The sequence below is a fragment of the Procambarus clarkii genome, chromosome 27 (assembly GCF_040958095.1).
Source record: "Procambarus clarkii isolate CNS0578487 chromosome 27, FALCON_Pclarkii_2.0, whole genome shotgun sequence".
Taxonomy (NCBI): Eukaryota; Metazoa; Arthropoda; class Malacostraca; order Decapoda; family Cambaridae; genus Procambarus; species Procambarus clarkii.
The window spans coordinates 2,247,698-2,262,078 of record NC_091176.1 but is presented as its reverse complement, the minus strand read 5'-3'; the positions used below and the strand labels follow the sequence as shown (position 1 = coordinate 2,262,078).

The following is a 14,381-nucleotide window of genomic DNA, read 5'->3' as shown; positions in this document are numbered from 1 at the left end:
ACAATTTCAAACAAAATTGTTGAAACCACCGCTGTGCACCATTGTAACACGGGTTTATGGTTCCTCTCTCTCTCTTCCTTCTTTCTACTCCCTCTACCCGTATTCTTACTTTTATTTCTAAACCAAGGGACTCCAAAACTTTTACCAAAGCCAACTCCACGCCACGTGGTCCTAAGACGATTGACCGACTTAGGATTCTACACCCAGTATGACGTGACCTAAGCTCTGAACAAAACCCTAGAGTCACCTCTGCTGCCACCACCAGACCAGTAATACAAGAGCAATGATCGAGGTCTGGATCGATCACGCTAATTAATCAACCTAGGGGCTTGATCCCCACTATAAACGATGACCTTGAGTGTGGAATAAATTACACGGTAATGATAATTCCGATTCGATGTTAGAATCGGCGCCCAATGCAACTCTGCCTCGTGTGGACCACGTGACCAGGACAAGTATACACATAAAACACATGGAAACAATAAAATGCAAATTAATAACAAATTTAATTTATTAAACGAAAACTAAAACAAAATCTAAATATGTTCACTCCCTATCAATTTAACACTCCCTACTTGACCTGAGTGGCAAATGAGACTATTTCTATACTTAACAATAGCAACTATACCTTGGGCGACCACAGTTCTAGGTGTTGGGCCTGTTCTTGGGGAGAGGTAAGATGTTTGACCTCTCCTAGCTGCTTCCGTGACCACACTGATTTTTTTCTTGTCTGGACTACCCCAGACAGAGTATTGTATTGTTCCGCATCGCTTACCCAGTTACTTTAGCAAGGTTAAGTTATAACAATTAAACTCTGTTGTACTTAATTGATCCAGACTGGTTGAATTATTTTACTGAATTAAATTACAAACATCTAACGGCAGAGCTGTTCCCGATCACAAAAATGGTTATTAAAACTTTGAGAAATATTAGACCTGTCAACCCCTGATGACCTATGACCGCCGGTCACTCCGCCTCAAAAGTTAGATCTGATTCGTGACGTCACTGATGGTGACTTAAACTCAATAATTAGAATACTCTTGATATTGTATCCAGTACTATTATACAATACAATTTTAATGCAAAATGAATAAAGGCTAATTTTCTCTAAATTACTGAATACTATAGGATGATTCATTTACGCAGATATGAACAAAGCGTCGGTTATTTCCACCGCGAATTCCCCTGGGGGTCAGGTCACCATGCGGCTCAGCTTCCCATTCTCTTTTGTCGATAAACCCCTCTGGATAATTCTTACAACAGCCTAGTTTGTTACATTTGAGTGATTCGGGTGGGCTTGGTGATTGTGGGGATTAACATACAGGTGTTCATGCTGTTTAGGAAATAGTCGACTTGAGGGCTATGTTGTTGACACAGGTGAATATTGAAGTCATCTCCTAGAATGACTTGATTTATGTTGAGATTATTATTTGTGATAAGATTTCTTAGGTTATCTGAGAATGCAGTTATATTAGTATTGTGAAATCTATAGATAGCTCCAATAGTCATGTAGGATTTAAGGGATTTAATAGAGAACTGAACAAAGGTATATTCACAGTAGTCGTGTATCACTAATGCCACTACTTATACTTAATAATATTGTACTAATAATAAGATAATATAATATTAGACACGGGTATTGGGTGTATTCCTAACAGTGTTTAGTATAACTAATAGGTAAACTGTCTATCCAATATGTGGCTGATGATAGTTGTGGTTACAGGGTTGAGCCGGAGTGACGACACCTACGTCGGCAAAAAGATTGGAGAACTTAACAGCTACCATCACCAGGTACGTCTAAGTGACGTGTTGTTGAGGCGGGACCAAAGAGCCAGAGCTCAACCCCCGCAAGCATAACTAGGTGAGTACACACACACACACACACACGCCCTCCTCTTACCCTCACACACACACACACACACACACACACACACAGTGGGGAGTGGGGAACCCTCCTCAAACAGTGCAACAGCCACAGGGAGTGGGGCACCACCCCCACATTCTACCCAACAGACACCCAACCTGCTCCATTCCCTGTCAGCCCCCCACTAAGTACCCGCCTAGGGCACCCTCCCTCCACCCACCCCCTCCTCCCAATCACCCCCCTCCTCCTACTCACCCCTCCCCCCAGGACCTCCCTTCTCCTCCATCCCCCAAGCCCTCCCTTCTCCCACATGCGTTCCCGTTTATCCCACCCCCAAGCCCTCCGTTCTCCCCCACCCCCCACTCTCCCCCACCCCACCTAAGCCTTCCCCTCTCCACCACTCCCCTAAACCCTCCCCTCTTCCTCGCCCACCTCAGCCCTCCTTTCCCCTCCTCCCCCACGCCCCCCAAGCCCTCCCCCCTTTTCTCCCCCCCCCAAGCCCCCCATCTCCCCTATCCAACAAAGCCTCTCCTCCCCCCATGCTTCCCCAACCCTCCCCCTCTCACCCCCCCAACCCTCCACCAGTCTCCCTGTACCAGATCCCCCCAGCTCCTGCTCACCCCAGATCCCACAGGTCTTCCCCAGAGGAGAAGCAGAAGATAGTCAGTTTCAGGGTAATGTACTCGAACATAGATGGGATCACAAGCAAGACAAGTGAACTAAGGGAAAGAGCACAAGAAGTGAACCAAGATGTAATCGGACTCACTGAAACAAAACTCTCTGGAATCATAACGAATGCCGTGTTTCCCCAGGAGTACACAGTAATAAGGAAAGAGAGGGAAGGTAGGGGAGGAGGCGGAGTGGCCCTACTCATGAGAAAGGAATGGAGTTTTAAGGAGATGGCTATCCCGGGCTGTGAGGGGTTCAGAGACTACATAGCAGGCACCATGACAGTGGGAGGACCTAGAATAGTAGTAGTAATAATATACAACCCTCCACCAAATGACAGGAGACCCAGTCAAGAGTATGAACACAACAACATGGCAGTTAACACTATAATTGAGAGGGCAGCCTCTGCTGCCTGTAGAAATAGATCCCACCTGCTCATCATGGGCGACTTCAATCACGGAAGGATTGACTGGGAGAACAAGGAACCGCATGGAGGCGAGGATACGTGGAGGGCCAAACTATTGGAGGTGGTGACTAGAAACTTTTTAACCCAGCATGTCAGAGAACCCCACAAGGATGAGAGGCAATGATGAACCAGCGAGACTCGACCTAGTCTTCACTCTGAACGACTCCGACATAAGAGAAATCGGTTTTGAGGACCCAGTAGGAATGAGCGACCACAGTGTACTGGTGTTTGAGTACCTGATTGAAGAAGGGTTATTGAACTCGAGGAGAGATACCGAAACCAAAAGGTTAGCTTACCAAAAGGGAAACTATGAGGGGATAAGAAAATTCCTAACAGATATAGCATGGGGAACAGAGCTAAGGGAAAAGGCGACCCAAGATATGGTGGACTACATCACGCAGAAGTGCAAGGACGCAGCAAACAAGTTTGTCCCAGTCCAAAAGGAAAACAGAGAAATGAAGATGAGAAACCCATGGTTTAATCAGAGATGTAGGCTAGCTAAGCAGCAAAGTAAAAGGGCATGGAGAAACTATAGGAATAACAGGACACTGGAGAGCAGAGAAAGATACCAGAATGCCAGGAATGAATATGTCAGGATGAGAAGAGAGGCAGAAAGACAATACGAAAATGACATCGCAAGCAAGGCAAAGACTCAGCCTAAATTGTTGCATAGCCACATCAGGAGAAAAACAACAGTAAAGGAACAGGTTATGAAATTAAGGATAGGGGCAGAAGGATTCGTTACAAACGACAAGGAAGTGTGTGAGGGACTGAATAAGAAATTTGAGGAGGTCTTCATCTTAGAGCAAGGAGAAATTCCAGAGATAAGAGAAGGAATAGCTAACCAGGAACCACTGGAAGAGTTTGAGATTACCAGCGGGGAAGTAAGGAAGTGTTTACTAGAGTTGGATGTGACAAAGGCTATAGGCCCAGGTGGAATCTCCCCTTGGATACTAAAGGAAGTAGCAAAAGAACTGTGCCTACCACTCTCCATAGTGTATAACTAATCACTGGCAACAGGGGAACTGCCAGATATTTGGAAAACAGCTAATGTAGTTCCGATATACAAGAAAGGGGATAGACAGGAGGCACTGAACTTCAGTCCAGTGTCCCTAACCTACATACCATGCAAGCTGATGGAGAAGATTGTGCGAAGAAAGCTAGTGGAGCATCTGGAGTGAAGGAACTTTGTAACACAGCATCAAGATGGGTTCAGGGATGGCAGGTCCTGCCTCACAGGGTTCCTTGAATTCTACGACCAGGTAACAAAAATAAGGCAAGAAAGAGTAGGGTGGGCAGACTGCATATTTTTGGTTTGTCGGAAAGCCTTTGATACAGTACCACACAAGAAGCTAGGAAAAAGCTGGAGATGCAGGCTGGAGTGAAAGGGAAGGTACTCCATTGGATAAAGGAGTACCTAAGCAACAGGAAACAACGAGTCTGTGTGAGGGGTGAGGTCTCAGATTGGCGAGACGTTACAAGTGGAGTCCCGCAGGGGTCAGTCCTTAGACCTATACTGTTTTTGGTATATGTAAATGCTCTCCCAGAGGGTATAGATTCGTTTCTCTCAATGTTTGCCGATGATGCAAAAATTATGAGGAGGATTGAAACAGAGGATGATAGTAGGCTACAAGATGACCTAGACAGACTAAGTGAATGGTCCAACAAATGGCTGTTGAAGTTCAACCCGAGTAAATGCAATGTAATGAAACTAGGCAGTGGAAACAAGAGGCCAGACACAGGATGCAGAATAGGAGATGAAGTACTTAATGAAACAGAGAGAAAGATCTAGGAGTTGATAGCACACCAAACCTGTCTCCTGAAGCCCACATAAAAAGAATAACGTCTGCGGCATATGCGAGGCTGGCTAACATCAGAACAGCGTTCAGGAACCTGTGTAAGGAATCATTCAGAATCTTGTACATCACATATTTAAGACCAATCCTGGAGTATGCGGCCCCAGCATGGAGCCCGTACCTTGTCAAGCACAAGACGGAGCTGGAAAAAGTCCAAAGGTAAGCTACCAGACTAGTCCCAGAACTAAGAGGCATGAGTTACGAGGAAAGGCTGCGGGAAATGCACCTTACGACACTGGAAGACAGAAGAGTAAGAGGGGACAGGATCACAACCTACAAAATCCTCAGGGGAATCGACCGGGTAAACAAGGATAAACTATTCAACACTGGCGGGACGCGAACAAGGGGACACAGGTGGAAACTGAGTACCCACGTGAGCCACAGGGACGTTAGAAGGAACTTTTTCAGTGTCAGAGTAGTAAGACCAATCCTGGAGTATGCGGCTCCAGCATGGAGCCCGTACCTTGTCAAGCACAAGACGAAGCTGGAAAAAGTCCAAAGGTATGCTACCAGACTAGTCCCAGAACTAAGAGGCATGAGTTACGAGGAAAGGCTGCGGGAAATGCACCTTACGACACTGGAAGACAGGAGAGTAAGGGGAACAGGATCACAACCTACAAAATCCTCAGGGGAATCGACCGGGTAAACAAGGATAAGCTATTCAACACTGGCGGGACGCGAACAAGGGGACACAGGTGGAAACTGAGTACCCACATGAGCCACAGGGACGTTAGAAGGAACTTTTTCAGTGTCAGAGTAGTTAACGGATGGAATGCATTAGGCAGTTATGTGGTGGAGGCTGACTCCATACACAGTTTCAAGTGTAGATATGATAGAGCCCAGTAGGCTCAGGAATCTGTACACCAGTTGATTGACGGTTGAGAGGCGGGACCAAAGAGCCAAAGCTCAACCTCCGCAAGTATAAATAGGTGAGTACACACACACACACACACCTGCCCTCCTCTTGCCCTCATCTTCACACACCTGCCCTCCTCTTGCCCTCATCTTCACACACCTGCCCTCCTCTTGCCCTCATCTTCACACACCTGCCCTCCTCTTGCCCTCATCTTCACACACCTGCCCTCCTCTCGCCCTCATTCTCACACACCTGCCCTCCTCTTGCCCTCATTCTCACACACCTGCCCTCCTCTTGCCCTCATTCTCACACCTGCCCTCATCTTCACACACACCTGCCCTCCTCTTGCCCTCATCTTCACACACACCTGCCCTCCTCTTGCCCTCATCTTCACACACACCTGCCCTCCTCTTGCCGTCATTCTCACACACCTGCCCTCCTCTTGCCCTCATCTTCACACACACCTGCCCTCCTCTTGCCCTCATTCTCACACACCTGTCCTCCTCTTGCCCTCATCTTCACACACACCTGCCCTCCTCTTGTCGTCATTCTCACACACCTGCCCTCCTCTTGCCCTCATCTTCACACACACCTGCCCTCCTCTTGCCCTCATTCTCACACACCTGTCCTCCTCTTGCCCTCATCTTCACACACACCTGCCCTCCTCTTGCCCTCATTCTCACACACATGCCCTCCTTTTGCCCTCATCTTCACATACACATTCTTGCCCTCATCTTCACATCCCAGGCAGGAGACGTGTGGGCTAGTGTCCTCGCGGCCATTGGCTCTGTTCACCCAGCAGTGATCAGGAACCTGCGTGCTAGTCGACTGTTGTGGGTGGCATCCTGCGGAAGGGTCAAACGCTGCATTTTATCCCAGGTATACTCCAATTCCCACAAATGCAGCAAGGCTCAGCACGAGGAAAATAGCTGCATGGCTACACATGATACGCGCCACAAGACGAAGCAACTAACGCTATATGGCCACTGTAAGGAGTGGACCGGGAGGTCCCAGGGTCCAAGAAAAGGGTTCATGTCCATAGTCAAAGAGTGGGTTCATATGTCCATAGTCAAAGAGTGGGTTCATATGTCCATAGTCAAAGAGTGGGTTCATATGTCCATAGTCAAAGAGTGGGTTCATGCCCAAAGTCAAAGAGTGGGTTCATATGTCCATAGTCAAAGAGTGGGTTCATGCCCAAAGTCAAAGAGTGGGTTCATGTCCATAGTCAAAGAGTGGGTTCATATGTCCATAGTCAAAGAGTGGGTTCATATGTCCATAGTCAAAGAGTGGGTTCATGCCCATAGTCAAAGAGTGGGTTCATATGTCCATAGTCAAAGAGTGGGTTCATGCCCAAAGTCAAAGAGTGGGTTCATATGTCCATAGTCAAAGAGTGGGTTCATGCCCATAGTCAAAGAGTGGGTTCATATGTCCATAGTCAAAGAGTGGGTTCATGCCCAAAGTCAAAGAGTGGGTTCATATGTCCATAGTCAAAGAGTGGGTTCATATGTCCATAGTCAAAGAGTTGGTTCATGCCCATAGTCAAAGAGTGGGTTCATATGTCCATAGTCAAAGAGTGGGTTCATGCCCATAGTCAAAGAGTGGGTTCATATGTCCATAGTCAAAGAGTGGGTTCATATGTCCATAGTCAAAGAGTGGGTTCATATGTCCATAGTCAAAGAGTGGGTTCATATGTCCAAAGTCAAAGAGTGGGTTCATATGTCCATAGTCAAACAGTGGGTTCATATGTCCATAGTCAAAGAGTGGGTTCATATGTCCATAGTCAAAGAGTGGGTTCATATGTCCATAGTCAAAGAGTGGGTTCATATGTCCATAGTCAAAGAGTGGGTTCATATGTCCATAGTCAAAGAGTGGGTTCATATGTCCATAGTCAAAGAGTGGGTTCATATGTCCATAGTCAAAGAGTGGGTTCATATGTCCATAGTCAAAGAGTGGGTTCATATGTCCATAGTCAAAGAGTGGGTTCATATGTCCATAGTCAAAGAGTGGGTTCATATGTCCATAGTCAAAGAGTGGGTTCATATGTCCATAGTCAAAGAGTGGGTTCATATGTCCATAGTCAAAGAGTGGGTTCATATGTCCATAGTCAAAGAGTGGGTTCATATGTTCATAGTCAAAGAGTGGGTTCATGCCCATAGTCAAAGAGTGGGTTCATATGTCCATAGTCAAAGAGTGGGTTCATGCCCAAAGTCAAAGAGTGGGTTCATATGTCCATAGGCAAAGAGTGGGTTCATGCCCATAGTCAAAGAGTGGGTTCATATGTCCATAGTCAAAGAGTGGGTTCATGCCCAAAGTCAAAGAGTGGGTTCATATGTCCATAGTCAAAGAGTGGGTTCATATGTCCATAGTCAAAGAGTTGGTTCATGCCCATAGTCAAAGAGTGGGTTCATATGTCCATAGTCAAAGAGTGGGTTCATGCCCATAGTCAAAGAGTGGGTTCATATGTCCATAGTCAAAGAGTGGGTTCATATGTCCATAGTCAAAGAGTGGGTTCATATGTCCATAGTCAAAGAGTGGGTTCATATGTCCAAAGTCAAAGAGTGGGTTCATATGTCCATAGTCAAAGAGTGGGTTCATATGTCCATAGTCAAAGAGTGGGTTCATATGTCCATAGTCAAAGAGTGGGTTCATATGTCCATAGTCAAAGAGTGGGTTGATATGTCCATAGTCAAAGAGTGGGTTGATATGTCCATAGTCAAAGAGTGGGTTCATATGTCCATAGTCAAAGAGTGGGTTCATATGTCCATAGTCAAAGAGTGGGTTCATATGTCCATAGTCAAAGAGTGGGTTCATATGTCCATAGTCAAAGAGTGGGTTCATATGTCCATAGTCAAAGAGTGGGTTCATATGTCCATAGTCAAAGAGTGGGTTCATATGTCCATAGTCAAAGAGTGGGTTCATATGTCCATAGTCAAAGAGTGGGTTCATATGTCCATAGTCAAAGAGTGGGTTCATATGTCCATAGTCAAAGAGTGGGTTCATATGTCCATAGTCAAAGAGTGGGTTCATATGTCCATAGTCAAAGAGTGGGTTCATATGTCCATAGTCAAAGAGTGGGTTCATATGTCCATAGTCAAAGAGTGGGTTCATATGTCCATAGTCAAAGAGTGGGTTCATATGTCCATAGTCAAAGAGTGGGTTCATATGTCCATAGTCAAAGAGTGGGTTCATATGTCCATAGTCAAAGAGTGGGTTCATATGTCCATAGTCAAAGAGTGGGTTCATATGTCCATAGTCAAAGAGTGGGTTCATATGTCCATAGTCAAAGAGTGGGTTCATATGTCCATAGTCAAAGAGTGGGTTCATATGTCCATAGTCAAAGAGTGGGTTCATATGTCCATAGTCAAAGAGTGGGTTCATATGTCCATAGTCAAAGAGTGGGTTCATATGTCCATAGTCAAAGAGTGGGTTCATATGTCCATAGTCAAAGAGTGGGTTCATATGTCCATAGTCAAAGAGTGGGTTCATATGTCCATAGTCAAAGAGTGGGTTCATATGTCCATAGTCAAAGAGTGGGTTCATATGTCCATAGTCAAAGAGTGGGTTCATATGTCCATAGTCAAAGAGTGGGTTCATATGTCCATAGTCAAAGAGTGGGTTCATATGTCCATAGTCAAAGAGTGGGTTCATATGTCCATAGTCAAAGAGTGGGTTCATATGTCCTATAGTCAAAGAGTGGGTTCATATGTCCATAGTCAAAGAGTGGGTTCATAGTCCATAGTCAAACAGTGGGTTCATATGTCCATAGTCAAAGAGTGGGTTCATATGTCCATAGTCAAAGAGTGGGTTCATATGTCCATAGTCAAAGAGTGGGTTCATATGTCCATAGTCAAAGCAGTGGGTTCATATGTCCATAGTCAAAGAGTGGGTTCATATGTCCATAGTCAAAGAGTGGGTTCATATGTCCATAGTCAAAGAGTGGGTTCATATGTCCATAGTCAAACAGTGGGTTCATATGTCCATAGTCAAAGAGTGGGTTCATATGTCCATAGTCAAAGAGTGGGTTCATATGTCCATAGTCAAAGAGTGGGTTCATATGTCCATAGTCAAAGAGTGGGTTCATATGTCCATAGTCAAAGAGTGGGTTCATATGTCCATAGTCAAAGAGTGGGTTCATATGTCCATAGTCAAAGAGTGGGTTCATATGTCCAAAGTCAAAGAGTGGGTTCATATGTCCATAGTCAAAGAGTGGGTTCATATGTCCATAGTCAAAGAGTGGGTTCATATGTCCATAGTCAAAGAGTGGGTTCATGTCCATAGTCAAAGAGTGGGTTCATGTCCATAGTCAAAGAGTGGGTTCATGCCCATAGTCAAAGAGTGGGTTCATGCCATAGTCAAAGAGTGGGTTCATGTCCATAGTCAAAGAGTGGGTTCATGCTCATAGTCAAAGAGTGGGTTCATGTCCATAGTCAAAGAGTGGGTTCATGTCCATAGTCAAAGAGTGGGTTCATGTCCATAGTCAAAGAGTGGGTTCATGTCCATAGTCAAAGAGTGGGTTCATGCTCATAGTCAAAGAGTGGGTTCATGCTCATAGTCAAAGAGTGGGTTCATGTCCATAGTCAAAGAGTGGGTTCATGTCCATAGTCAAAGAGTGGGTTCATGCTCATAGTCAAAGAGTGGGTTCATGTCCATAGTCAAAGAGTGGGTTCATATGTCCATAGTCAAAGAGTGGGTTCATATGTCCATAGTCAAAGAGTGGGTTCATGTCCATAGTCAAAGAGTGGGTTCATGTCCATAGTCAAAGAGTGGGTTCATATGTCCATAGTCAAAGAGTGGGTTCATATGTCCATAGTCAAAGAGTGGGTTCATATGTCCATAGTCAAAGAGTGGGTTCATATGTCCATAGTCAAAGAGTGGGTTCATATGTCCATAGTCAAAGAGTGGGTTGATAAGTCCATAGTCAAAGAGTGGGTTGATATGTCCATAGTCAAAGAGTGGGTTCATATGTCCATAGTCAAAGAGTGGGTTCATATGTCCATAGTCAAAGAGTGGGTTCATATGTCCATAGTCAAAGAGTGGGTTCATATGTCCATACTCAAAGAGTGGGTTCATATGTCCATAGTCAAAGAGTGGGTTCATATGTCCATAGTCAAAGAGTGGGTTCATATGTCCATAGTCAAAGAGTGGGTTCATATGTCCATAGTCAAACAGTGGGTTCATATGTCCATAGTCAAAGAGTGGGTTCATATGTCCATAGTCAAAGAGTGGGTTCATATGTCCATAGTCAAAGAGTGGGTTCATATGTCCATAGTCAAAGAGTGGGTTCATATGTCCATAGTCAAAGAGTGGGTTCATATGTCCATAGTCAAAGAGTGGGTTCATATGTCCATAGTCAAAGAGTGGGTTCATATGTCCATAGTCAAAGAGTGGGTTCATATGTCCATAGTCAAAGAGTGGGTTCATATGTCCATAGTCAAAGAGTGGGTTCATATGTCCATAGTCAAAGAGTGGGTTCATATGTCCATAGTCAAAGAGTGGGTTCATATGTCCATAGTCAAAGAGTGGGTTCATATGTCCATAGTCAAAGAGTGGGTTCATATGTCCATAGTCAAAGAGTGGGTTCATATGTCCATAGTCAAAGAGTGGGTTCATATGTCCATAGTCAAAGAGTGGGTTCATATGTCCATAGTCAAAGAGTGGGTTCATATGTCCATAGTCAAAGAGTGGGTTCATATGTCCATAGTCAAAGAGTGGGTTCATATGTCCATAGTCAAAGAGTGGGTTCATATGTCCATAGTCAAACAGTGGGTTCATATGTCCATAGTCAAAGAGTGGGTTCATATGTCCATAGTCAAAGAGTGGGTTCATATGTCCATAGTCAAAGAGTGGGTTCATATGTCTATAGTCAAAGAGTGGGTTCATATGTCCATAGTCAAACAGTGGGTTCATGTGTCCATAGTCAAAGAGTGGGTTCATATGTCCATAGTCAAAGAGTGGGTTCATATGTCCATAGTCAAAGAGTGGGTTCATATGTCCATAGTCAAACAGTGGGTTCATATGTCCATAGTCAAAGAGTGGGTTCATATGTCCATAGTCAAAGAGTGGGTTCATATGTCCATAGTCAAAGAGTGGGTTCATATGTCCATAGTCAAAGAGTGGGTTCATATGTCCATAGTCAAACAGTGGGTTCATATGTCCATAGTCAAAGAGTGGGTTCATATGTCCATAGTCAAAGAGTGGGTTCATGTCCATAGTCAAAGAGTGGGTTCATGTCCATAGTCAAAGAGTGGGTTCATGCCCATAGTCAAAGAGTGGGTTCATGCCCATAGTCAAAGAGTGGGTTCATGTCCATAGTCAAAGAGTGGGTTCATGCTCATAGTCAAAGAGTGGGTTCATGTCCATAGTCAAAGAGTGGGTTCATGTCCATAGTCAAAGAGTGGGTTCATGTCCATAGTCAAAGAGTGGGTTCATGTCCATAGTCAAAGAGTGGGTTCATGCTCATAGTCAAAGAGTGGGTTCATGCTCATAGTCAAAGAGTGGGTTCATGTCCATAGTCAAAGAGTGGGTTCATGTCCATAGTCAAAGAGTGGGTTCATGCTCATAGTCAAAGAGTGGGTTCATGTCCATAGTCAAAGAGTGGGTTCATATGTCCATAGTCAAAGAGTGGGTTCATATGTCCATAGTCAAAGAGTGGGTTCATGTCCATAGTCAAAGAGTGGGTTCATGTCCATAGTCAAAGAGTGGGTTCATATGTCCATAGTCAAAGAGTGGGTTCATATGTCCATAGTCAAAGAGTGGGTTCATATGTCCATAGTCAAACAGTGGGTTCATATGTCCATAGTCAAAGAGTGGGTTCATATGTCCATAGTCAAAGAGTGGGTTCATATGTCCATAGTCAAAGAGTGGGTTCATATGTCCATAGTCAAACAGTGGGTTCATATGTCCATAGTCAAAGAGTGGGTTCATATGTCCATAGTCAAAGAGTGGGTTCATGTCCATAGTCAAAGAGTGGGTTCATGTCCATAGTCAAAGAGTGGGTTCATGCCCATAGTCAAAGAGTGGGTTCATGCCCATAGTCAAAGAGTGGGTTCATGTCCATAGTCAAAGAGTGGGTTCATGCTCATAGTCAAAGAGTGGGTTCATGTCCATAGTCAAAGAGTGGGTTCATGTCCATAGTCAAAGAGTGGGTTCATGTCCATAGTCAAAGAGTGGGTTCATGTCCATAGTCAAAGAGTGGGTTCATGTCCATAGTCAAAGAGTGGGTTCATGCTCATAGTCAAAGAGTGGGTTCATGCTCATAGTCAAAGAGTGGGTTCATGTCCATAGTCAAAGAGTGGGTTCATGTCCATAGTCAAAGAGTGGGTTCATGCTCATAGTCAAAGAGTGGGTTCATGTCCATAGTCAAAGAGTGGGTTCATATGTCCATAGTCAAAGAGTGGGTTCATATGTCCATAGTCAAAGAGTGGGTTCATGTCCATAGTCAAAGAGTGGGTTCATGTCCATAGTCAAAGAGTGGGTTCATGCCCAAAGTCAAAGAGTGGGTTCATGTCCATAGTCAAAGAGTGGGTTCATGTCCATAGTCAAAGAGTGGGTTCATGCCCATAGTCAAAGAGTGGGTTCATGTCCATAGTCAAAGAGTGGGTTCATGTCCATAGTCAAAGAGTGGGTTCATATGTCCATAGTCAAAGAGTGGGTTCATGTCCATAGTCAAAGAGTGGGTTCATATGTCCATAGTCAAAGAGTGGGTTCATATGTCCATAGTCAAAGAGTGGGTTCATGTCCATAGTCAAAGAGTGGGTTCATATGTCCATAGTCAAAGAGTGGGTTCATATGTCCATAGTCAAAGAGTGGGTTCATGTTCATAGTCAGAGTGGGTTCATGCCCATAGTCAAAGAGTGGGTTCATATGTCCATAGTCAAAGAGTGGGTTCATATGTCCATAGTCAAAGAGTGGGTTCATGTCCATAGTCAAAGAGTGGGTTCATGTCCATAGTCAAAGAGTAGGTTCATGTCCATAGTCAAAGAGTGGGTTCATGTCCATAGTCAAAGAGTGGGTTCATGTCCATAGTCAAAGAGTGGGTTCATGTCCATAGTCAAAGAGTGGGTTCATATGTCCATAGTCAAAGAGTGGGTTCATATGTCCATAGTCAAAGAGTGGGTTCATATGTCCATAGTCAAAGAGTGGGTTCATATGTCCATAGTCAAAGAGTGGGTTCATATGTCCATAGTCAAAGAGTGGGTTCATATGTCCATAGTCAAAGAGTGGGTTCATATGTCCATAGTCAAAGAGTGGGTTCATATGTCCATAGTCAAAGAGTGGGTTCATATGTCCATAGTCAAAGAGTGGGTTCATATGTCCATAGTCAAAGAGTGGGTTCATATGTCCATAGTCAAAGAGTGGGTTCATATGTCCATAGTCAAAGAGTGGGTTCATATGTCCATAGTCAAAGAGTGGGTTCATATGTCCATAGTCAAAGAGTGGGTTCATATGTATTATAGACTCGTGGGTTGGTTGGTGTTGTCGTCGTCGATCCTTCTCTATGGACAACCCAACCCACAACTCGGCAGAGTGCTTATACTAGGAGATCACCCTTGGCGCTTCTGGCTCTTGGAGAGGGGCTCAACGTCACACGTTTAGGGGATGCGGCTCCAACACTTAGCCTCGTTGTCACGTGCACACACCCACTCGAGCCGCTGTGACTCCCCACTCTCT

The 14,381-nt window shown here is 44.8% G+C and overlaps 1 protein-coding gene across 1 annotated transcript in view; it reads left to right on the top strand.

Moving 5' to 3' along the window:
* The window catches only part of LOC123762713 (protein Skeletor knk), a 145,938-nt gene that overhangs the window by 37,017 nt on the left and 94,540 nt on the right, over positions 1 to 14,381 (top strand). The window contains exon 2 of the mRNA XM_045749423.2: positions 1,724 to 1,791. Within this exon, the coding sequence (XP_045605379.1) occupies positions 1,724 to 1,791 (68 nt within the window). The remainder of the gene's footprint in view (positions 1 to 1,723; positions 1,792 to 14,381) is intronic.